At 40.8% G+C, this 25333-nt stretch overlaps 2 protein-coding genes across 4 annotated transcripts in view; one reads left to right on the forward strand and one right to left on the reverse strand.

The window, feature by feature from the left end:
* The window catches only part of gtf3c2 (general transcription factor IIIC, polypeptide 2, beta), a 36211-nt gene extending 15006 nt beyond the window's left edge, over window positions 1-21205 (forward strand). The window contains exons 15-21 of one of the 3 annotated variants that reach the window (XR_003463244.1): window positions 2813-2974; window positions 3196-3274; window positions 4356-4484; window positions 4637-4903; window positions 5402-5509; window positions 6392-6702; window positions 21190-21205. Coding sequence is in view for 1 of the 3 variants with exons in the window: in XM_019253378.2 (XP_019108923.1) it covers window positions 2813-2974; window positions 3196-3274; window positions 4356-4484; window positions 4637-4903; window positions 5402-5509; window positions 6392-6604 (958 nt within the window). In the remaining 2 variants the exon portion in view is untranslated. Of the gene's footprint in view, window positions 1-2812; window positions 2975-3195; window positions 3275-4355; window positions 4485-4636; window positions 4904-5401; window positions 5510-6391; window positions 8186-13402; window positions 13420-21189 lie in introns of those variants that run through there. The other 2 variants (XR_003463243.1, XM_019253378.2) reach the window with 2 other exon arrangements.
* slc30a2 (solute carrier family 30 member 2) lies at window positions 11541-24552 on the reverse strand. Its single transcript, XM_019253384.2, has 8 exons — window positions 23991-24552; window positions 16520-16731; window positions 15119-15265; window positions 14597-14750; window positions 13396-13618; window positions 12950-13055; window positions 12732-12866; window positions 11541-12071 (listed from the first exon to the last, which is right to left on the reverse strand). The coding sequence occupies exons 1-8, from the start codon at window positions 24071-24073 to the stop codon at window positions 11926-11928; spliced, it is 1206 nt and encodes a 401-aa protein (XP_019108929.2). The 5' UTR covers window positions 24074-24552; the 3' UTR covers window positions 11541-11925.
* Between the last annotated feature and the right edge of the window lie 781 nt (window positions 24553-25333).

The raw sequence follows: 25333 nt of genomic DNA on the forward strand, positions 1-25333 counted from the left end.
TATTGTGGCCTGCCAGGGAATTAACATCAATTAGCGACCACTGATGTGATCCATCACAGGAATCCTGAAAGTTTTGTACACGTAGCTTTGCTGATAATCAGCAGGCAGGAGAAATAACACAGAGTACAAGAAATATCTAATTTAACCAGCTTTATTTGACCTGATTGGATTCCTGGATCGACCCTTGTACCCGTCCTCAGGATCAGCTCAGCAGAGTGAATACTCACTTGAGTACTTTGCCTTTTACACAATGAGTTGCTTGCCTTTCGTGGCACTTGGAGGTTACATTACATCATAAAAAAATATCAATACGATCGAAAACATACAAGTGACAAACAACAAATAAATAAAAAATATCATTACCATCAACAAATATACAACTGGGCAGCGATTAAATAAAACAGTCGATCTCATAAGATGTAGCTGATACAATTACAGTGAGTCAGTTTAAAAAGAAATAGTTTTAAAATCTGTGCAGTATACTGTGGTCTGCGTTGTTATTTTGAGCTGGTGGTAGCATGTGTAGATTGAACAGAAAGGGACCGAGGATGGATCCCTGTGGAACTCCACATGTAATTTTTGACATGTATAAACTAAACGACTAGTGTGGTTTATGTTTTCTTAGGACTTTTATCAGTAGACAGGGTAGCTCACCCAGTACGGGCATGCACCCCATATACAAACAGTAATAATACGATTATAGGAACATTATTATAGTATTTTAAACAAGTGCCTCCATGCAGTTACTTGGTCACCCCATATGAGATTGTTTGTACGAGCCCAATACCAAACTACAGGGGTAAAATACACGCTTAAATTCAGCTAAAGTACTCCTAACTTTCTCTGTGACACATACTGTGTATAACTATGACACAGAAGTGAACACTAAACTGTCCAATATTAGATGTGTGATGAAAGGTCATAGCTCCCTCATTGAGACGCTTTCAACCTTTCTCTGCTCCATTACTCGGCTGATGTACGAGAAGAGCGATGGAGGGGTCATTTACATCACTGATGTCTGCTACAAGGATTCATTGATACGCTGTGCAAGTCAGCACAAGGGGCTGAAGCAATATCCCAGGCTAAAATTGGCTTTTTATTAAAAATCTGATATTGCCCAGTCAGAGTGTCATCCACCTCTGACGTTAAAGAGCTTCTCCATAAACTGCCTCAGTAGTGTTCGCCTGTAACGGGGAGAAAAAAAATCTGCTCTGTCATTTTTTAAGATGCTGACAAGCCACCTTAAAAAATGATTAATACGGCTTTTGGTGTCTTGTGATGTAAATGTCATCACAAGGGCTTTTCTGCCTTGATATAAATAAAGTTTTTGGAGATTAGTTTCCCGGAGAATTGCTGAGAAGCTCTTTTAAATGTGTATTGACCATCAGGTCAGCTCTGCTGTTGCTAGAGCAGCCCATTTATAACAGCGACCCCTTTTAAAACATTAAATAGCCGGTGACTACAACTTCTCCGTGCCCAGTTGACCCTCATAAAATCAAGGGCAGGACCGGTGCTGTTGGCTTCTTATTTTTAGATATCATCAGCTTTTATCCGGACAACAAAATGAATCTGTCGACTGTTATCTCGTGTATTAAAAGGTTAGCGGAGATTGCATGTGAGTGCATGGAGTGACGAGTCTGTCGGTCAATAAACCATCCCATCCGATGCTGCTGTCGTATAAAACTAGATGACCTCAGGCATCCATTGGTACCAACCATGTCCTGCCAGCTCGTCATGAAGGGGATTAAATAACGCTCCAAATTTGGCCTAAACTTTAGCGACTCAAAAAAGACTCAGGACGTTCAGAGGATGGACTGCTTTCTACTGAAGAGTATACTTTGCTCACCATCCAGTCACACAAGTCTTCAACACACCATATCAACCTAAAAAACTGCTGCAGAGCTTTAGAGCACTGGAACGGCCATCAATCATAACATTGCTGAACCATTACACACTCTAAGTTTTCAATATTTGAACAAAACAGAGATTTATGACCAGAGGAAACTTGACGTTGTGCTGCATCTCAAATTAATCTTCAGGTTCCCAGCGGTTCAGTTGATGTTAACCACTCCTGTTGACCTGTCATGTCTTGTATCTTATTATAGGGAGGGATGGAGTGAAAAGATGAAGTCCAGTTTATCGAATTCTTCTATTATTCGCTGAAACATTCGCAGATGCACCTTTTGTGTTTACTGTAAAGGCATTTCACCGCAGCGTTGTTGATCTCCGGGCGACTTCAAGACTAATTTGATGAACAGCCGCGTTCTTCTGTCCATTTTTCATCATTTACCGAGTCTGTGCTTCACGCGTAGACGGTATGAACCTAACGTTGAACCCAAGGTGGGTACATGAATAAGAAGATTAATCCTCCAGAAAGAGTCGCCCTGCTGGCAGCGGTGAGGACACACATCTTGTCTGGATCACTGCTTTTTAATTACACAGCCATGTTGAAGGAGATAAAACAACCTCTACTCTCTCTCTCTCTTTTCTTTTTTGTCTCACCTGAACAGTTTGTCATCTTCCCTCTCCACATTCATACGCTGATGTTTTTTGTCATAGTTAAAATCTGTTTGTATAGATCGGCTGATGACGGCGCCACATTTGATCGATGTGAGAGCGAGTGATGCGTTCTGAGTTCAAGTAAACTCACATAATCAGTACAGCCGCACAGATATTAAGGGCAGCCCGACTAACGGGAGCTAACAGCAGCTACAGCTGGAAGCCGTTTACTTCTGTAAATCACAGAGAGTGTGAGAAAAATAACTTTTTATATCTGTCGAGTTGTTAAAGCCTTCCTCTCTTTTCCCGTCAGACACCTGTTGGTGACGGCAGGAGAAGACCGTTACGTGAAGACGTGGGATCTGAGGCGGCTCTACAATCCCATCGCTGTCCTGAAACGCTTTCTGACCAATGAAATCTACTGGCCGCTGAACGCACCCGGCATCCTGTTCGCCCAGGAGAACGCCTACGCAGCGTAAGACAGCTTCTCTGTATTTTTATTTGATAAGGTCTTAGAGTCAACTTCACAAGCAACGGGTAGCCAGAGTCGGTATAATGTGATCGTGTTGGCAGAGAGATTACAGTAATCTGATTATTATGAAAGTATGTATGACAAAAGTTGTTTACTTCTTTCTCTCCTTCCCTTCCTTCCTCCGGCCTGTCACCTTTTTAATTCTGTTGGTTTCCTTCACGTAGGTATGGTTCACATGGAGTCCATTACTTCGACCATAACGCGCGCACCTTCTTCGCAGCGCCGAGGACCGGCACTCTGTGGGTGAGTCTGTTGTTACCTTCCATCCTTCAGTCATCCCCCTAAATCAGTCCTGGAGTTTTGGGTTTGTTTGACACAGAATGATGTTTTTATTTTTTTATTTTAGAAACTTCATTAATCACATTGAACGTGAAATTACTTCTCCTCATTTAACCCATCCAGGCTGGCACCTGGTGGAACACAACTCAAACTGACAGATGCCAGAGTCACTTGCTCAAGGGCACCTTTTTTTAGAGCAGCGTGAGCGGGGTTTGAACCGCCAGCCTTGGGGTTATTGGACGACCAACTCTACCTTTACTTTCCACATACTTAAACTTCTACTGAACACACAAATCTTAAAGAATAAATCTATAATTAGATTTATAAAAACGTTCCTCAAACAGTAGTGCATTTTTGGGGGACTACTTTCAGCAGCGGATGAATCCACATTTGGTGCTCTAGTCTGTATTTACAGCAGCAGGATTGTCTATGTGAGTGAAATGTGTTTATTATGGCTCCATGAAATCCCTGTAAGTTTCTGAATTCGAGGGTGTAATTTAAGGTCTTGAAAGTTTTTGAATTTGTGTGTTTTTATATCATTTAAACCAGCAGTCAAGGCTCTTTTTAATTATCTGTGAGCTTCTGTAAAGCTCATTATAAACTCTGTGTTTCAACAGTAATTAACCTTAAATCAATGTTTCAAACTATGCTGTGCTGGGCTCTTGAATATGAGAGAATTGAGGTCTGGAAAGTTCTTAAAATTGATGTTTAAGAAGTTATGGAAACACTGTTTTTGTACAGAGCTCAGAGGAAAGAAGAACTGTCGGGCTTTGAGATCAGTTCATTGTTGGTTTTGCTCTTGTCGTGGAGTTTCTTGACAATAAGAAGAACAAAGAACATCATCGATCTTAAACCTTTATTCTGCTGAAGCTTTTGTGTTAGTCGTGTGGTGAAAACACTGCAGCAGCTTCAACTGAAATTATCCTCATAACTCAAACTATCTTTAAACGTCTTTGATTCACGACAATCTACAAACCAGATTTCTCCACTGAAAGTTGCACTTCATTATCTGAACGCTGACTGGTCTCTTTCTGTCTCATTGCAGTCCATATCTTACACCGAGTGGATGAACGGCGTGGTGACCTCAGACAGCCTCGGCGAGGTGATCCTCGCCCTCTTACCTCAGCTCTGCTACAGTCCTCAATACGTCAAACGCACGTTAGAAAGACGTTTTGTGAGTTCAATATTCTTTATTATTATTGTTTTTTTTTTGTTAACAGCTTCAGTTTAAAGCAACATTGCGTAGAAATCTGTATTTTTGTGATTTGTCGTGATCCCACTGTGTTAAACATGTTCAGCTCCTTTACATTAATGTGTTTCCTTCAGCCCGTCTACCTCACGTCTCTGGTGCCTTATGATCCAACCAAAGGAGAAAATCAAGAGATGGGAGGAGAGGAGGAGGAGCAGGAGGAGGAGGGGGGAGATGCTGTTGAAGAGCAGGAAGGAGGAGGAGAGACCGAAGGACCGGATGCTGCATCTGAGAATGTGGGAGATGGAGGAAAAGGGAGAAAAGCTAAAAATACCCCTCTGAGGTTCCAGAAGTACAAAGAGGCCGCGAAGAGATACTACCTTCATCACACAGACAACGACATGGTGGGTGGACTTTATTATCCCCATGAGGCAGCGCGTGACACATTAAACACTCAGACTTTAACACAACGTATGTAAAACACAATATTCATGAAATATAAAATAAAAACCAACATACAAACTCAAATAAAACAAACACCAAGTGACATCCAGTCACCATCCAACAAAATCATGAATTATATCAAACAAATTGATGATTGTATCATAATTAGAATAACAGCTAAACCTATTTATTGGTTTTATAACATTCTTACAAGACTATCAAACAAAACAAATTAGTTCATAGATAAATAATTTATAATAATTACTTTAATTATGTAATTTATTCCATTTAGCTAAAAGTGAAGAAATCTTTTAAGATTTTAAACGTTTTTACTTGTAATGACTAAAATGATTTCTATTTCTAAACTCAACTTACTGTATACTATGTAAATAATAATAATAATAATAATAATAATAATAATAATAATAATAATAATAATAATCTGCTCCGACCTGCAGACGACGTTTGTAGGAAGCGAGAAGCGAGCTGTGTGGAAACGCATGAAAGACACAGAGGTGAAGATGAAGATGAACATGGATGATTTGCCGCTGGCTGCAATACACAAGGTATCCACACACACACACACACACACACACACTGTGCAGGTAGGTATCATCACACTCATGCTGCAGCTCAACGTGAAGAAGGAGGGAAGAGAAAGATAAATACTAGGAATGAAAGAATGAAAACAGAGGTGAGACACTGAAGAAGAGCCTCTCCTCTCTCCCCCTCTGACGGGCAGCAGCTATAAAGACAGGCTGAATGTAATGATGTGTAAAATGAGAAAAATGTCACCCTCGGTGGGAGGGAGGGCGGGCGAGATGGAGAGCAGCCATTTGAGGATTTGATGTGTTTAATTTTAAGAGAGGCAGAGTGGAGGAGGGTGTCGCCGTGCCCTCTGGGATGAGATGATGGACGGACACTTCACGGGACAGTCTCAAAAATAAAAAATAAATCGCCAATGGGTTTTGGCTTTTTAAAAAAAAAAAGTTATTTGTTTGAACGGGATAAATGGATATAAAAGAGGAAAAGACGGACTCGAGAAGAGGAAGAGAAGTAATGGAAGGCACACCGGGAGGATTTATAGTGATGAAGAGAGGAGTGTAAGGAAAAGGAAGGAAGGAGGAGACGAGCAGAGTCATTCAGAGCGGGGTTTTAATGTTTGGCCAACTTTTTCTGATGTCCAAGTGAAAGTATCCATCAAGATAAATACTTAAATATGAGTCTAACAAGGTTGACATGATATGCGGAGTCCCTCAGGGATCAATCCTCGGTCCTTTGCTATTCAGCCTGTATAGTTGCCTCAGTGTGATACGTTACGCTGACGACACACCGTTATACCTGTCCTTGTTCTTGAGATGTTTGTGCCATAGATTCCAGATATTTTGTTAAAATGATCTGTGTGCAGCAGAGAAACTTTTTTTAAATTCTCTTCCTCCTCTCCTCAGGTGCGTTTCAACCCCAACATGTGCAGCCATACCTGGGTGGTGTCCGCGGGACGGACGGGGCTGGTCAGACTGAACTGTCTAAGGGGTATGATCACGCCCCAGGTCAAGAAAATAATAAGCAAGAACCAGGCCCAGTTCAACGCACTGTACACACCAAAAGACCAGGAGGAGGCCGTCCAAACTGTGACCGACGACGACGACGATGGCCTATAGCAGGACTTTAATACGAAGTCAGAAGGTGGATCACACTGTCAGAAGAAGGATAGAAACAATATTTCATCAGCACAGACAGGAGACCGTGGACATTTGCAGTAAGTCCAAAGGCCAACGACCAATTTAAATTTGAACATGAAAAAACTGAATAATTTGCAGGTTTGTAAGGTACAAGTCAATGAACTCCTGTTATTTTAGTTGGATTTTGCAAGTTGATGGAGAGTTTCACCTCAATGAACACGACTTTACTTCCCGAAATATCTCAAAGACGTAATGTTTCCATCCAAAAGTCTTATCAAAAGTGTCGATGGTGATGGTTTATCTGCATCCGAGAAGTTTTGGGCGGCTGGCAGTTAAGTGCCTTGATTGAAAAGTTTCCACATTAGCAGTTTTCTCTTGATGGTCATTGATTCCAGGAACGTGGCAGTGAATCCAGTGACAGCAGCCCGAGGTAAATGAAAAGTTCTTAGCTACTCTCAGGAAAAGTCGTTAATACCTGTGGCTTTTTTCTAATTCATCATTTATAACAACTTGTTTTTGCAGTGGTTAAAGTTCTCTACGGTGATGTGGGAGTGTACTTCAGGGTGTGTCGTACACTGTGACATCACAGGTGGGCGTGGTTACACGCGCAACACACTTGAACCTTTAAAAAAGAAAAAAAATGAACACAATCAAAATACCAACAGTATATGTCTTATTTTTTCACTTCTGTTGATATAATTTAAATCGGACGTCGCTTCTTCTTCCATATTTCAGTAGCTGATTTTAAATTTAAACAATTTCTGGCCACAAAGTGGAAGTTTAAAAACCTTAACGCTTTCTTGTACATTATTTTGAGTTTTTATTTTATAATCGGCAAAGACATTCCACTGCAGTTCTGGTTCCCCTTTAAAGTCTCCGCTCACGGCGCTGTTGACGTTTTCAAACTAGAGTTTCAGGACGTCAACAGCCGGGCGGGGGGGAAACCGGAGCGCACCTTTATAGCTCATTTTTGCTGCTGTATTTTTGTAGTTAATAAATTTTTCTTTTTAAACACGTCGAGAGCAACTCAGGCTGCTACTGAGGGAAAAATACTTGAAGTTTTTTTTTATTGTAACACTGCTGGATGTAATGTTTCTAAATGACAAATTTTAAGTCTTCTTTTCCTTGTTACTTTCTTTAACTGTTTAAACTTATCGCTTCTGTTGTTACTCTGGTGTTTCAAAGGTTTTGTTTCTCTTTGAAACAGCTGCAGTAATGTCATGATCTAATTTATTATTCTACGAAACAAAAATGTTATTTACAGCAGCTGTCTCTTTTTTTAGACGTTGTTGCAACACATTTTCCTGTAAGGGTTTGATCAGTTTTGTTTAGTTTTTTCAAATTAATTATAAATCTCATTGACAGTTTTATGACGTTGTCAGTCATGAAAAATAATTCATGACTGACAATGTTGATTAGCTTGTAAATCCTTAAAGAAATGATCATGAAAGCATCAAAATGTACAGCACTTGCTCTTTTGTTGTTCTGCTCTGTTGCTATTTTTGGAATTGTTATATATATAATAAATGTATTTGTAATAAAAAATAATATTTGAGTAAATAAAAAGTTCACTCTTGACCTGAGCCGGAGGACATCAGAGGGAAAACCAGAAAACATTTCCTCCATAAAATATGATCCAGTTTCACCAGAATCAGTGAAATAGTTGCTGCTGTGTGACTTAGTGCCGTAAAGCGTTACGTACTTCTCCCGACCCGGAGCCCAAAGTTACATAGTGTGAGAACAGACGTACGAAAGACAGAGACACCGTTCAGCTGATCACAAATTAAAATCTGTTGCACAATGTTGCTTCAAAGTGACTCCGTAAATCTCTAAAAAAAAAAAATAATCCAGCCACTTTCCGTCATCTGCAATTTTTTTTATTTCACTTTACAAAAAAAAAAAAAACTCTTGCCACACATAAAAACGAAATATCAAACATCACAGATGTGACATGTGAATTTATGCAACATCACCAGAACACCGAGGACAAATCGGACTGATTGTACAAGGGGGATAAGTGTATTTACACATCTATGTGTACACAAAATCATACACAGAAAATACACAATATTTGACATATTTACAACAGTTTCACACAAAGACAGCACGATACAGAGCATTCTCAAACATTAGACTTCCATAGTGAACAGACAGGAACCAGTTTCTCTGGAATGAAATGAACTTTTCTTTTTTTTTTAAATCAGACTTTGGCTCAAGTTTAACACCACAGCCTGCAGAGGAGAACATGTATATCAAAACTAGCACAATAAAATGAATTGGTCTTCATTACATTCACTTTGTTTTCGTCTTCAGAGCTGTTGGGTCCATATAGATGTATTTAAATATACAGGATCTCCTTAAAAATTGGTGAAAATATAGAATTTTAAAGAGATTTTTCTGACTTTGATTAATCCTCCGCATGGTTCATCAACATATTCTGATTGGCAGTTGAACAAGAAACTTCTTACTGTACATGAAATCGAATAACAGCTAACAACCATGCAAGTATTTCGGATCAGAATGGATGTCGTCCAGGCGTTTACAATGTACAAGTGTCCTTTCTTTGAGAGCGACTAACAACATCAACACTTTATAGTAGCTGCAAGAAACATTACAGGCATGTCCGATGGCTTTGTTGGCTTTTATTATGGGTGCAAAAATGATCTCAGAAATATTCCCTCTCTCGCTCTAAAGTCCAAAATATGAACCGATACCGACCAAAGCTGGCTGAAGTTCCATGAAACATGCTTTGTGGTTCCCAGAAAACTCTAACAACACCATGATCGTCCACACATAGCAGCACCAGCAACCCAAAATGTAATTAAAATCCTGCTCCCCAGAGGATGAACCCAACAACCATTTCTGAAGAAACTGCAAACTCGTTTCTGAAAAGCTGAAGATGAGCTGCATTGCTGGACGTTACGGAAGCCCTAAGCGACCAAGCATTCATACATTTTATTACCTCTGTTTTCTCGAGTTCATTTCATGTGTTTTCTTGAGTCCTCGAGTTATTTACATTAGATGTCACCGTCCTCTGGGACTGAAGTTTGTACAGACTTCGGGATCATCCTCCCTTTCACTTTTACACTCGACATTTCGAGTGTACGTTACTCTTATAAAACCGGGACAACGACATAACTAATACGAGACCTTGAGAAAACAATGAATGCCTGACTGATTGGGGCTTCCGGACACAAGGGATGTTGAGGTACCTGCTGCCATCTGCTTTTATTTAGAAAATCCAGCCGACTCCAGGACCTTAGACTTGTGATGGATGGACGGATGGAAGCTGAGCGAGCAGAGAGATGTATAGTAGATTGATGCGTATCAGTGAAGCTACAGGAGGAAAGAGAGAAAAGGGGACGAGATGGATGACGGCGTGAAGCTGAAACTAATCGTCCGACTGCAGGACTAAATCATTTCTGCCCTCAGACCTGAACGTCCGCTCAGAGTTGACAGCGAAAGCAGCCGAACGCTTTCTCAGCCTGACACTTATCCGTTTTTCTTCCACTCGATCGATACAGTCCTCACCGCTAGGTAAACACCTCGAATGACGGTTCTTTGTAAGCGGTTCTGACCAGTGAATGCAACACAACAAAAACATAGCCCTTAATGAGTTTTGAGGCTGTCGATATCTTAAGAAACATCAGTCAATCCTCGCATTTCTAGATGTTTCACGATCCTCCAAACACCTCTGAACGACAGAGATACCCCCTCATCTTTGGCATGATGTGATCAAATGAGACAAAGTACAGTACGGCTAAGAGATTTATCCAGCGTATGATGAAGTACAGTACGGTATCGTGTTTAAAGGGAGCACGAGAACAGTTTGGGCCAGGATCAAGACCAGTGTGAGGGCACCAACAAGGCCCAAGTCAAACCCTTAAGATTGGAAATATCTCTGCACTGACGTCATGACAGTCAGTTGTTGTATCTGTCAGTCTTGTATCCATTTTAAAAGCTGATGTTTCAGGTCCACTTGGGGACAGATACTGCAGGTTTTTAAATTAAAAGGTGTCTTCAAATGGTCAATCATCACTAAGCTTTCTCATTTATCGTGACGCAGTAAGTTCTTACAGCCTCAGCCTGTGATCTTCCCAAGGCAACAACCAACAGTGTGTACAAAATATAGATATCTTGGAGAGGTATTATAAATGCTTTCCTACCTTAAAAGACAGATCTCGTCAGGTGTGGTGTAGATGTGAGTTTATGTGAAGAAAGAACAGCAAATAAAACTCTTAGAAATGTCATTCGTGACCAGCTAGAGTTGTGGTTTTAGTGTAAAGCAGGTGAGTGTAAAATTAGTTTTGTAAAGTTAGTGTTGAAACAACAGACATCAAAATCATCCATGTGTCCCCGGTAGGACTTGCATCAGGCTTACTGATTATACAACCTCGAATCCATCAGTTGGGACCCTTCATAAAACTTAAATTTAGCCTGGAAGACACGGCGACGATTTCAATTTGAAACGTGGACCATCTTCAGAGAGGTGGGCAGTGTTTCTGTTCGAGTACTAACTTTATTTGTAGATGTAACGACAAACTGTGTTACAGTTTTCTGAAGTGTTCCTGAGAGCAGAGATTAGTAATGTCAGTGAGTGTGCCTTCTACATTTTAACCTCCATCTTTCTAGGTTCATTAAGGGACATTTGTAACTGATGCCAGGGGAAGGTGTTGTGCCAGAACATGAGCTGGAAATATAACCAGGCTATGGATATGGACATGGTAATGGCAGTGGAAGCTAAGCTACAAGAAAAGAAGAGAGTGAGCGAGCAAGAAGCCGCCGGACAAGAGTAAATGTGGGACTGACTTTTAGTGGTTGGTGAGAGCTTGGTGAAATAAAAGGCTGAAAGACAGACGCCGAGCTGGGCTGACTGCTGCTGGACTAGTCAGTGATATCAGCTGCTGCTGGGGACCTGGTTGATGTTTGGCTGCCTTTGCTGCAAGTAAAATAATCATGACAGCCTGGAAAGCACTTTTAAAAATAAGTGTTGAGTTTAGTGATTTTCGTGACGGGGCTCAGATGCCAAGAAGGAGGTGAGGTGGAAGATTTTGAGGCTTTGTTGCATTGCAAACATTTTAGCTCCGTCACCTTCTTTCAGTTTTAATAGATTTCTATCTGCAAACACATGGATGATTTTGTTGACTGATTTCTTGTGATTCGATGACGAACACAACCAAAAACTCTGCGTTGTGAACACAGCTCTCACGGGTCGAGCTCACCCAGAGAGAATGAAAAATGTGCCTGAGTCCCGTTCCATTTCCTTTTTGGGTTCAGTCTTGTCCAGTCCAGTATCAGTATCAGTCACTGGGGTCCTGGCAGTGGGAGCAGTGGCTCATGTCTTCAGAGTAGTGCTCTACCTGGATGGTGATGCTGTAGAAACCGAACTTGGTGTGGAGAAGATCAGTGGCCTCCTGCAGCACAGACTGGGCGTCAGCACCCTCCTCTGATGAGAAGCAGAAAACAACACAGTGAGTCTGTTTAACTTATTCAATACACAGTAAGACAAACAACGGACATCATGAAGACAACAAAGGACCAGGGTAGTTTGGAAGAGATGTAAATGAGTTAATCAAGTAATTGTTTATGTGTATGTGCATGCAAGGGTATCCCATGTAAGCACAGTATGTGGTGGCAACAACCAGGGGAGTGGTACAGATGCTCCTCCAGTTGTCATTGTTTTGGGTTTCTCGTGTCCGTAACTTTCTGTTCCAGCCTGATTAGTTTAACCAGCGTCTCGTGTATTTAGTCCATGTGTTTCTCACTATGACTTCGTTCCATGTTCAAGCATTCGAGCCCACCCTTGTGTTTTGTTTTCTTGGATCTCCGACCGGTTTCCTGAACTTTGGATTCAGCCTGCTGCTTTACAGAATTTTTTGCTTGTTTGAACCGAGCCCGCCTGACAATCCGTAAGCTTTTGTACTTCTTTGTTTACTTTTGTGATACTGAACCATTGTTTGCACCAGTTCTGCCTTTGTAGCCTGCATTTGGGTTCTATTCCCTCGACACAACAGATAGGTACACAATGTAAAAACCTCTACAGAGTCAGGTAATAATGTTGGACCACTGATTTCATTGTTTGTAGACTAATGACCAATTACGTTACCTATAGCCAGGTGAACAGAGACCAGCACCTGGCCCAGAGTCAGAGCCCAGAGGTGCAGACAGTGCATGGACTTCACAGCCTTCACCGACAGCAGAACCTCCTTCACCGAGTTAAACTCTATTCCTTTAGGAGAGCCTGACAAACAATAGAGCTTAAATTAACACACGATTGCTACCGTAATAAATCTTAACATGTTCATTGATCGCCGAGTGAAGTACCTTCCATGAGTATCCTGAAGACGTCTCTGAGGATGGTGACGGTGGTGCAGAGGACAAAAACCGAGAACAGGAACGTACAGATCGGATCTGCAACTTTATATTCAGGCTGAAAGAGACAAAAAAAAAAAAAAGGTTATGAAGATAGTAAAGAGACATCAGATGGTGTTTCTTCTTTCCACGGTCACAAGACATTAAAGTGCTCGGGGCAAAAGAGAGGGAACATCTTGCATGATGACCAAAACATTGAACTCTTTCATCCATAAGACTTTAAGAAGAAATAAAAGCTGTCTGACATGTTGAAATAATCCATTAAAGATTATTACAACAGGAAAGACGTACTCATACTTGTAATTCAAGTCGTATTGGATGACTGGATCATATTTGATTGAACATCATCAAGCCGACATTTCGGTCTCACCCTAACATGAATGTGATCTATATCTGACCCGAAAGTAGATGATGATCGCCGCCACCATGACGCCGACGCTCTGCAGCAGGTCTCCAACCACGTGGATGAAGGCGGCGCGGACACTCGTGTTGCCGTGGCCGCTGAGGAGCGAGTGGGAGTGTCCGTGAGCGGCCACGGGACTCTGGCCGTTCTCGTCGATCTGGTGATAGCCACTGCCGTGGGCGTGGAAGGTGGTGGAGTGATGGAGGATGTAGGCCATGCTGCAGAGAAGAAAGGCGTACTTTAAATTGTTGTGTCAGCCTCTCTTTACTGCTCATTTCCACTGTATTAAAGGGTGAAGACGTGGAGAACTTGGTCCCTCAAGTAAAATTGGAAGCACCAATGTTTTGGGGTTGCTTTGCTGCTTCAGGCACTTTATGTCTTGACTTGAATGGGTCTCTGTCAGAGGTCATGGGCCTTACAGGAGGACAATGACCCAAAGAATACCCAAAAATTGTTAAAGACAAAGAGCTGGAGAGTCCTGAAGTGGCCGGCAATGAGTCCAGATCTAAGCATTGCTGCTGTTTGAGACAGGAAACCCATCAAACCTGAAACATGTGGAGCAGTTGGCAAAAGAAGAGTCGTCCTAAACTTCACTACAGACGTGTAAGAAACTCTGTTTTGTTGAAACGATTGATTTCAGTTGTTTTTGTTGTTCCAATGCAAACACAAGAAACAAACATGAGAGTACATATACAGAATATATGACCTTTTCTTCCCTTGTGCTATGTGCTAGTGAATCTGGGCACCTGCAACCAATCACAGTCCATTTGGGGTCGTATAAAAGCCAAAAAGCTGCTCTCCTAGTCCTCACCTAAGAAAACCAAGTGTACACTATACTGAGGATGTTGTCACTTCTTTACGTTGCTTCTCTTCCTTAGCGTCCTGCGTCATTGTCCCAACCATACAATGTACGTATTTCTTCGCCCAAGGCCAACTGTTCATTTGATCCACATCCGTTACCTCAATAACAACATTTCATGATCAGACTTAGTTATGCAACTTTCTTGGAAGTGTTGGTGAACGTTTCAAGAAGCTGTCTTTGTTTGGACGTATGTGCACAACAAAAACAGGTGCAGGTGGTTGATGAATGAAGATCATAACCTGTTGAGGCTGAGTTGAGTTTTTCCAAGTGTGCAGCTTTAAATAGACGTTTTGCCTGTATTATAGCAACATAATGTACCATATTAGACACTCACATTATATTGACAATGACAGCACAGCCGGAGGTGACTAACATTACGTGGCCATCAATCTCATAGTCGTTGCGTACAATCCTCTCGATGGCTAAATAGACCAGAGCGCCCGTGACGATCCAGATGGAAATGACTGAGATGAACGCCCCGAGGATCTCTGTGGAGAGAAGAGAAGGAGAGGCGGGAGTCTTAATCACTTTAACATAATAAAACATTTCATCATCACAGTGGGTACAAAACAGCACGACTATCTGAGTGGCACAGGAGGACATGAAGTTAAATGACAGCCCACATCCCTCAGAGGCAGAGCTTCAGCTTCAGACACACAAAACTCCTGCAGCACAGGTTTAAGTTTAACCTCCGCCTCTCTTTAAAATGTCCATGCCTGGGTTCAAAGTCTCTTCTAGGGTCATAAAGCCACATTTGTACGGTGGCCCCGAGAGCTCAATCTGACCTCCAATCATCCGTCCATCCGTCCAAATATCCATTCATCCACTCAGAGTTTATCTGATGTCTCGTCCTGACCTGATCTGTGCCAGCCAAAGTTCATGGTTTTGGTGGGCGGTCTGGAGGAGATCCACAGGGAGAACAGGCTCACCATCATACTGCCGAAATCTGTCAGGAGGTGGGCTGCATCAGTCATGATGGCCAGGCTGTGGGCCAGGTATCCTCCTGTAGGAAACCAGAACATAACACCAGAGTTAGCCTTGCGTTACTGTTATTAAAGATAAACTTGTTATGAAGACTTTAAAAAACTCCCTGTGAGCAATAACACCCTCAATCTTTAATAACATCCATCCATCGCAGCCATTTAATGGTTAGTTAAACCTGTAATTTAATGCAGCTACAAACCGTGATATGTATTAATACTTCCATCCAGAGTTCTGCCTCCGGTAAAAAAGAGATGTGATATTCTTTTTCTATCGTCCGGGCAATCAGCCAGTGAATGTGAGCCGAGTGAGTTTTATAATCTTAACTATAAAAAAGTTTGAAGCTTGAAGTCCTTTGTTGCATGAATGCCTGTTTCCCATCAGAAGTGGGAGTTTTGTCTATAATGCCGTTTTTTTGTACACAATCCATCCTTCATTGGATTCACCCAAACCGATCAACGTCTAACAGCAAAATAAAATGAAAGCATCAACTTCCATCAGCTGGAATATCGTATAAATGATTCAGTGCTTCATGCTTTATTCAAAAAACACTAAAACATTATAAAAACAGTATTTGGTAATGGTAGGTTTTTCACATGATTATTGTCACAAGAAGCAGAGAATGAAATGAATACTCTCAATTTATTCTTATCTGTGCATTGAGGCATCGTGACAATTTTTTGGCAAATTAAACTCATTTTACGACAGTTGTTAGTCATAAAATACACGTGTAATATGTAGTTTGCTGTTTAAACACCCTATGTACAGAAGTTTAGTTCCCATGATGATGTTTTTAGCGCTATATGTCACTTATTCTCCAGTATCTGGACCAACAATGGCAAAAATAAAACTTTTCAAGTCTTGATGAGTTTGTCATTCCCTGAAAACCCATAAAACGTTGTTGATGACTCATCCTTGGTGGCATAAAGTAAATTTGTATTTGGTGAAACACTTTCTTGGTTTTGAGTGATTCCTTTTTGATACCGTCTGTGAGCTAACTGAACTGACTCAATCCCGGGATGCCAGGAGGCCAAACCCAGCAAGAAAACCACCTCGGTTGACTGGCCTGGTCCCAAGTCCAACTGTGTTCACTGGAAGGTAGCTGCTGTTCATAGAGGTGCTACTGTAAAATTCAACTTATATTAAAGCTTAAAGTTATGTATATTTAAGAGCGTGGAGAGTATCGTTGACAGGCGGCTTGTTTGAGAAACCAGGCTTCCATCCACGCTCCATGTCTTTGCCCATTAGCCGGAATAATTTAGAATTCGTCCCTTACCAATGACTTCACCAATCATGAAGACGAGGCAGACGGCTGAAGCGATGTAGAGTTTCTTCTTGGCCAGCATCTTGTCCACGCTGTCCTCACACGCCAAAGCTTTGGTACCATGGCAATGAGCACCGACGGGTCGTTTCAGCTCGATGGCGCCTCCCACGCCTCCATTTTTAAAAGGGAAGTCGGGATATTGCTCTTTGGAGTCTGGAAAGGAGCTGCAGGGATACAGAAGATATGTGTTCATGAAGACAAAGCTAGTCCACAACTTGTATTTACATTAAGCCTCATGTCAGACCACGTTAAACCTCTGGAGGTCTACGTTGGCATTGGCGTGTTTGTTCACCTGCAGTGTATCAGGCATCGGGTGAATTGATTTTTTAAAGTAAATGTTGCTGCAGAGCTCGGTTTTGTTTTCAAGTGGATACAGATCTTCTTCTGGTTAAGTGGATTACAATCAATGTTCACTAAAGTGGAAGAACGGTGCGACTGGCCAACCGGTAAAGGACTAGGTGAACTCGATTCATGCTGACAGTGACAGCAGTGCATGAGTCCTCCTTTTAAACTTGACCAACACAACCATCCCAGATCACGATATTGGGCTAAATTTGTTGGAAAAGTATGTTTATATGTCAATATTTCACTGTCAAGTTGGTCGTTAATATACATTAATATAGTCATAGAAATGCTGCTATTGTCTAAAACTAGCCCAGTTTTACCTTAGATCACTGGTCCCCAACCTTTTCCATTAGGAAGCCCTTATTTATTCATTGAACCAATGATCCCTGATTACATATTTTATGGATATTTCATTATTTTCAACAGTTACAGAACAGAACATCTATAATTGTTTGTGTCAAATGAGCGATTTGGATGAATTTTGAGCAAATTTTCCATCCATCAGGATCACAGTGGGGCTGGAGCCTATCCCAGCTGGACACATAGAAACAAACAACTGTTCACACTCACATTCACACCTATGGACAGTTTAGAGTCACCAATTAACCTGTTAATGTCTTTGGACTGTTGGAGGAAGCCAGAGTACCCGGAGAGAACCCACGAGAGGTTGGAACCAGGAACCTTCTTGCTAACACTGCACCAAGCAGGTTATTTCCTCTGAATAAAGTTTTCTTGATATTTTTATGAACTACAAATTGTTCTACGAGCTGTTTGGTTGTTTTAACCACATACTTTTCTAATAGGCACAAGTATTCGGTCTCAGGTCTTTGCAGAACAAGCAGTACATGCAACATTGCAAATGAGGCTTCAGACACCTACGCATCCGTCCATTCTTTATACTGTCGTTGGTTTGACCTGAATGGAACACAGCCTTAACCCTTGTAATGTCCTCCCGATTGCCATACACCTTTTGTCCTCTGGGGTAAAAAAAATGACTGTTATTTTGAGCGTATAGTTTAAATTGTCAATGAATTCTGTGTTACACCTTTAGTCTCACTTCAGTCCAACTTCACTACCACCAATCTCCCCCTTTGTTTTGGAACAGACCTCGTTTACGTCACAGTATACCCAGTTTTTGAGTTGATTTTGATAGCATCACGTGTGTTCACCCGACTATTACATGTCAAAATGTCTGTTCTCCTGGGATACCAGATAAAGAGTCACCAAGGTTGCTGTAATTCATCCAGAGTGTGGTCGTCTGTATCTGTACAAAGATTTAATAGCAATCCATCAAAAAAACTAATTCCCACGTCAATCTCATAGTGGCACTAGAGCAAAAATCTGTAGAAAAAATGTAACAAATCCTCATTGTGATCCATGTAATGGTTGTTAAGATAATCCAGTGTGGACCAACAGACGCCTCTTACTGTGTTATTGACTCTTCTGTATGTTCTTAATCTAATATCATCATTGAGGAACGTTCCTACCTGCTTACAGTGATAAAACCGTTTGACACATGTAAATATTTTCCAACAAAACAGCGAGCTGGATTTCAATCATGAGAACAAAACAAAGTGCTGACTTCTACATTTTCCTCACACACACACACACACACACACACACACACACACACACACACACACACACACACACACACATCCAGGTTTGCTGTTCTTGCCATGTGCCGTGAGAGAGAGCTGCGATGACGAGAGTAATGAGGTGGAAAAAACCTAATTTGGACTCACTTGAGATAACACACACACACACACACACACACACACACACTTAATGTTACACACTTCACACAGGAGATTGCCATGATTAGCCTTTATCACACACACACACACACACACACACACACATCTTAAGGGATGTCCAAGCTTAAAAGAGGCAGCCGACTGGAAAACGGATTCTGTTCAATTACACCATAGGGACATGAGAGCAAACACCGCCTCCTGCCAAACACACACACACACACACACACACACACACACACACACACACGAATACAACATACACACAACTTATATACGTACAAAGCATACATGCTCGAGCACGCTGAAGCCTGAGGTTATGATTAAATGTTATTATGAGGATAAAACAGTAAGTTTGATTTGAATTCGGTAGCCACGCCTGAAGGCATACCCTGCTTCATCGTGTGTTTTACTCTCATCATGCTGTGTGGAAGAAGACTTGAAGATGGAGACTGAGACCATAAACTCACAAAGAAACTGTCCACTGAGACAATATGGGGTCGTTTCCCCATAGGACGCAACCACTGGAGCTGCCCCTGGCAATGGAAGAGCTGCAGGTTTAAGACACTCCTGCATCGGCTTCATCTTTCAGACCGACATGTTTACACTACACAGAGAGGGAGAGGGTGAGGCGAGGGGGGTTCAGTCTGCAGCTTCACCTTAAGCCTACAAACTGGACCTTAAACGGTCAAATATGTAAATGTGAGTTCACCTGTGTATACTGGGCTATTTATCCGCATGTGGTCTAATTAGATTAAGGGTCGTTTTCAGGGTAATAAGTGGCACAGTAGGCTTGATTTGGCTGTTGATGAATGAGCTAATTATTTGGCTGACTCAAACCTGACACACTTTTCCTGCCAAAACTCCTGTACTCCTGTCCTGTACCTGCTGGAGGTTTAAAAACGCCCCAGCAACGCCTTTAAATCTCCACTAATTAACAGAGGAGACCTTTAAATACAGGGACAAATCCTGCCAATGAACATTTGTCTTTGAACCGTCTGATGAATGTGATTCTTTATAACGTCCAACAACAAGCGTATAAATCAGATAATCCTCTCTGAGATGTGTAGTCAAGTATCTTCACACTCTTCTCTGGAGACTGGAGCCTGTCATCGTGGATTATCTCTTGTTGACACAAATAAACGTCTTTGATTAGCAATAAAGAGTTTACGTTTATCGTTTTCACCTCGTGCCTCATATTTAATCTCAAATGTCGAACAAAGGAATCGTCGGTGTGAACATTTCTGCAGCGTGCATCCCGCCTGCAGCGACACATCGAGTACGAGACGCTGAATTAAAGTTCATTTAGCTGCTGCGTTGAGTTCTTGTTTAGGTCGAGCTCATCTGTTAGTCGATAACCCCACAGGGCGGGAAAACAGGGTCTGTTGGTACTTTTTTACTGACAGTGCAGAGACCTGAGGGAATATGCAGCGATCTGTGAAATGATGTGATACGTAAAGACCTCAGAGGAGCAACAAAAATAATAACCACAGAGCATTTTAATTATAGCTGCAGTCACCGTATTATATTTTCTGTACCCGTAACAATGCCTGCAGTCACAGAGGATGCTGTGTTGCTTTAGCAGACAGAAGTGATGACGCTGTTGATGTTTTTCTTTATGTTGCTTTTAATAATATGCTGGTTGCTGATATGCTTATTATTATTTCTGTCAGCAGATTGTTCCTAAACTAAATGTTTATCGGTGCATTTGTGCAACAGAAAGGAAAAACTATTAAACAGAGAGAAACAGAAATTCGTCACTAAGCGATAACCTCACTGCAGTTCCTCTAACGTCCACTTGAGGCTGGCTCCAGAAGTGAGTCAGTCTCCATAAGTCCCCATGTTAAAAACTTCACAGCAGAAATAAACATGTTTACAGCCTGGTACAAAAAACAGTTTTGGTCTCTGTAGCTAATTTCCCCGTTCATGACAACTGTACTGAGGGTGAATTTATATACAACTCACCTGTTCACATTATATTAAGGCTTAAAGTTATGCAGGGTTAAGAGCGGGGACGCTTTGATTGACAGGTTGGTGTCGTTGTTTGAGCCCGCCTCAGGTCCATCCATGATCCACGTCTTTGCCAATTTTTATATTAACCAGAAGGCGGAACCAATTTATAATCAATGGGAAAAGTTGGGTCATTTCCCCATAAGACTCAATACATTTGGACCTTATTGTTGCAACCAGCGCAGCTATTCGCGTTAAATGACAAGTGGAAAGCTCCACAGGATTGGCATTGGATTGTCCCAACAACTATTGGATGGATTGGCATGAAGTTTTGTACAGGCGTTCATGGTTCCCAGAGGATGAATCCTAATGACTGTTGTGATTCCCTGACTTTTGCATCTTGCGCCACCATCTGGTCGATATTTATTTAATCAAATACCTGCAAAAATAACTCCATCCCCATCAGCCTTCGCTTTAGTGACATACTTTGAACCATGATTTCTGACTCTGAGACGATATTTCTCTAATTGTTTCATCACTTTAACATTACTACATTTATCTTTCCTATATTAGTGTGCATGTGATGAGCTACCAGAGACCAAAGTCCATGAAGGGTCTGCCCGGCTTCACTGGTTATTATCGAACGACAGACCCAACATCTCCTGCCAGACGCCCATTAACTCTCAGCCAATTATCAGTGAGGAACGATGCAGCAAACAGGCTGATAAACACAGCTGTGACGCCGTGAAGTAATCAGTAAGTGGTGTTATGAACGTGAAGCAGCACAGTCACTCTTTATTTCACTCGTCATTACTTCAGATTTGTATCGTAATAAAAAAATAAATCCACATCCATTATTTCAGCTTTAATTCGAGGGTTGCTGGTTGGTTGGTTTCAGTTTTTTTTTGGATGAAGATCAAAACATTAATTTTTTTGTATTTCTCCTGAGGTCTGGCAGACTTGTTGAAGCTCATCACTCATCCTCACTGACAGGTGTGTTTTTTTAGTTATTTGTCTCATTAAAATAAATATTTAAATGATTAGTCAGTTAAATCAATTATTGGAAACTATTTTGATAATCAAGTGATAGTTTGAGAGTTGCATGTTAGTATCAGCTTTTCTCTGTTTATGTCATCATAAACTCAGAATATCTTTGAATTTTGGACAGAATTAACATGTGAAATTGTGATTTTTGTTGCTTTTATTTGGCAGGAAACAAAGTTCTCTGTCCAGAATTGAACCAAAGATGCACAGAGGTTACCGCAGATATATACTGAGATATTTATGTCTGAGAAAATCTGCAGATTATTCAATAAATATGCAGTAAACTATATTCTGTGCTGTTAAATAGTTTAATATGTATTATATACAGAACGTGATAAACTTGATGAACATGTTTTATAAGTTATTCAGATGTTAAATTAAAAAGTACAATATCTTCTCTATTGTAGTAAAAATATAAAGGTTCATCAAATGTACAAACTATTTAAATGTTCATTATAGTTTTAATCGAAGCCAACGTTTGTTTTGTCTGATCAACCGTGTAAAAACCAGAGAACGATTCATTTATCAAAATATTTCTGTTCATCGACTGTTTGATTAATCGATTAACTTAATATGTTGAAGACATTTAACCACACCTAATTATCCATTAATGAAGCCATGTGTAATTAACCTTTATTAAGAATTCCTCATCAGGTAAAAATGTATTTCTGTGAAAGGGTCTTTAAAAAGAAAACCCCAAAACATAAAACATTAAAAAAAGGTTCTTTTAAGGTTCTACAAAGAACTTGATCATAAACAGGTTCTTTAAAGAACTCCAAAGGTCTGAACTGTTTGCAGAAATGTTTCTCTGTGTTTTATTCAGGCCTGACACCTTCAGCTGTTTGTACTCACACTGTTACTGTAACAGAATATTTCTGACTCTGTCATGTTACTTAATTAAAACCTCTGATCACTTCTAAACGTCCTGCAGCACTGAGACACGAGAAATACACACAGTAAATACACACACACACACACACACACACACACACACACACACACACACACACACACACACACGGTGCAAATGGTGCATGAAATCTCAAATGTGATGCCATATGCTCTCTCTCTCTCACGCACGCGCACGCACACACGATGCACGCGGGATGATGCAAACTCTCTGAACCCTGCGGGATGATGATTTCATGATTTCATGATTTCATGATTTCTGTCATCACATGAACTCCATGATTTGTCAGAGGCCTCTCTCTCTTTGTTTTATGAAATACGTGCTGTGATTTGATTGGTTGATTTCTGAAACGTGACAAACAGCTGATGATTTTTAGGAGCCTATCAGAGCAGGTTTAAATCACCTCCGACTACCTGATCAGGTATCGATCAGCTGGGTGACGCATGAGGAGGCCTGCTGATAAATCCACCTCCATTAGATTCTTTTAAAAATCTCGATTTAAAGTTAAAAACCAGAAATAAAACAGTTTGTTACAGCTGGAGGCCACCTGCTGCAGAAACTACAAATATTATTGACAATAATCATAATCATTTGCTTTGATTGGGATATGTTGTTGAATAAAAACCCGCACCAGATCTTAAATTTAATTATTCGATTTTTCTCTTTTGATGGGTTTTTTTTCTAATTTAATCACCAATTTTGAAAATATTCCTTATACATAAGGCTCCAATAAATAAAATAATTTATGATTAATAATCTTTTTTTTTTAAAGATTAAATATTATTTTTTATCGGGTTTTTCTTTGAAGGCTCATCTTCCTCGTTTTCTACAATGATTTGAAGATTTTTTTTTAGGCCCTTTGGTTTTATTTTTTTATATATACATTTATTTCTGAGTGTTTTATGTCAAACATTTTCTCAGACTTTATAGATGATGAATCATCTATCGGCTCACCTGCAGGTCCGAACATGAATTTACTGCGTTTCTAATCTTTCCGTCTTTTTCTGTCCCATGCAGACTGAACGTGCACAGAGGCGTGTGTGTGTGTGTGTGTGTGTGTGTGTGTGTGTGTGTGTTGCTTCATGCCTCTCTCTAATGACAGATGATGAGTTTTTAGCATTGCTCAGTGAACTGGGGCCCGGGGCCATTTGTCACAGGCTGTCCAGAAACAAGCCGAGCATGGAAATGAATTTGTTCATTCACATAAAACAGCCTGAGCAGAGAGAGGACGTGCAGCCTGCTTAACATGCACACACAGTAACAACATGGAGAACATCCTGCAGAGATCTGCGCGTAAAAATCAGACAATCAAACACTTTATTTCAACTTTATTCTGATATATGTTTTTAAAATGTTTTAACATGTGCACCAACTTCACCGCATCACTCTGCAGCATCACACCACACATGCATGTTCTCACCTTTGCAGTTTCAGAGAATACATCTTCGCATTCTTCTCGTGTATCAGTTGAGATTTCTCCGAATTCGCAGCGTTATTATCCATGTATGCAGCCTGCAGTAAATCTGAGAGGAAGAGAGAGACTAAAAAAAGAAGTAAAGGTGATCTCCTCTTCTTCTCCTTCTTCTTCTTCTTGGTGCTGCAGGAGTTGCCGGGGTGAATCGACAGGTCCGGTGTCCGCTTATCTTCACTCGACGCGGTTAAAAGTGAGCCCAGACCTCATTTCTGTGACAGCAAACGGATAAATTCCTTCATTGCGGTGCTGAGGAGAGGCAGCAGGAGGAAACCACATGCGGGCTTTTATTTGGTCTTTAATTGGGTCGGAGTTGTAGCCTCGAACATGAAGCTGCAGCTGCAGCAGCAATGACTCTGAACACTGCAGCTGCTGTTCAGAGAGGCTGACTGATCCCCCACCCCTCCGAGCTCCAGGCAGGACCTCCGGAGGGTGAAGGGACAAAATCAATTAATCCAACATCAGCCAATGTGTGCACGAGCCTTAAAAATATCATTTTATACTCACATCAATGAGGAAAGAAAAAAATATTTGTCACTTTTCTGCACAATTTGTTATTTTTAAGGCTCGTTACGCTTCATGAAGTGTGATGCAGATATTCAGGTCAATCAAGATTTAGATTTTAATGATGCAGCATAAATAAAAAAAAGCCCATCAGAGCAAAAACATTCAAGTTTTTTTTCCACATATTTATGATATTTTTATATTTCTAAGATTTTTAAAACACAGATCTAAAACAAAACAACCACGAACCGAATCAGAATCAGCTGTTTTAGTGTTATTGTTTATATAGAGATGATTATAATCATATCAAATGTTGAGCCAACACATGCACATAAATGATGTCATGTAATAGATTTATATATCTCATCTTTTTATTTTGTTTTATTCATGTCATAATATAATATAATATAATATAAATAAAGTGATGTCTCTCTGTGTCTGTGAACTCTCCTCTGATCTTTAATTCACTACATTTATCTCGTGATGTTTTATAGGAGACAGAAACACACGCAGTGCGAGCTCAGGACGGATTTGCGGTACCGGTACCGCGTCAATGCTGCTTTCAAGTAGGAGCCATTTGTGAGAATATTTACATTTGACCACTGGGGGACTTTTTTGCAGATGCAGATGTATAAATACATTATTTTGGGTCAGTTTGGGGTATTAGGTGAAGGGATGACAAGAAATGCCACAAAGTCCTCAGATGTAAGTCTCAGTATTCATGTGCAACGTTTTCAATAAACATCAGCAAAGAAACCAAAGACAAACTCTCACCATGTGACTGAAAT

This window comes from Larimichthys crocea, chromosome XI (assembly GCF_000972845.2).
Source record: "Larimichthys crocea isolate SSNF chromosome XI, L_crocea_2.0, whole genome shotgun sequence".
NCBI lineage: Eukaryota > Metazoa > Chordata > Actinopteri > Sciaenidae > Larimichthys > Larimichthys crocea.

Bases quoted from the DNA above. Each gene is read 5' to 3' on its own strand.
- slc30a2 (XM_019253384.2), bottom strand. From the start codon at position 24,073: ATGGATAATAACGCTGCGAATTCGGAGAAATCTCAACTGATACACGAG. The intron at 13,619-14,596 runs GTGAGTGTCTAA...TCTTCTCTGCAG, and splicing joins GCTGTCATTGTCAATATAAT to CATGGCCTACATCCTCCATC. The intron at 12,867-12,949 runs GTACTTCACTCG...ATTGTTTGTCAG, and splicing joins CTTCAGGATACTCATGGAAG to GCTCTCCTAAAGGAATAGAG.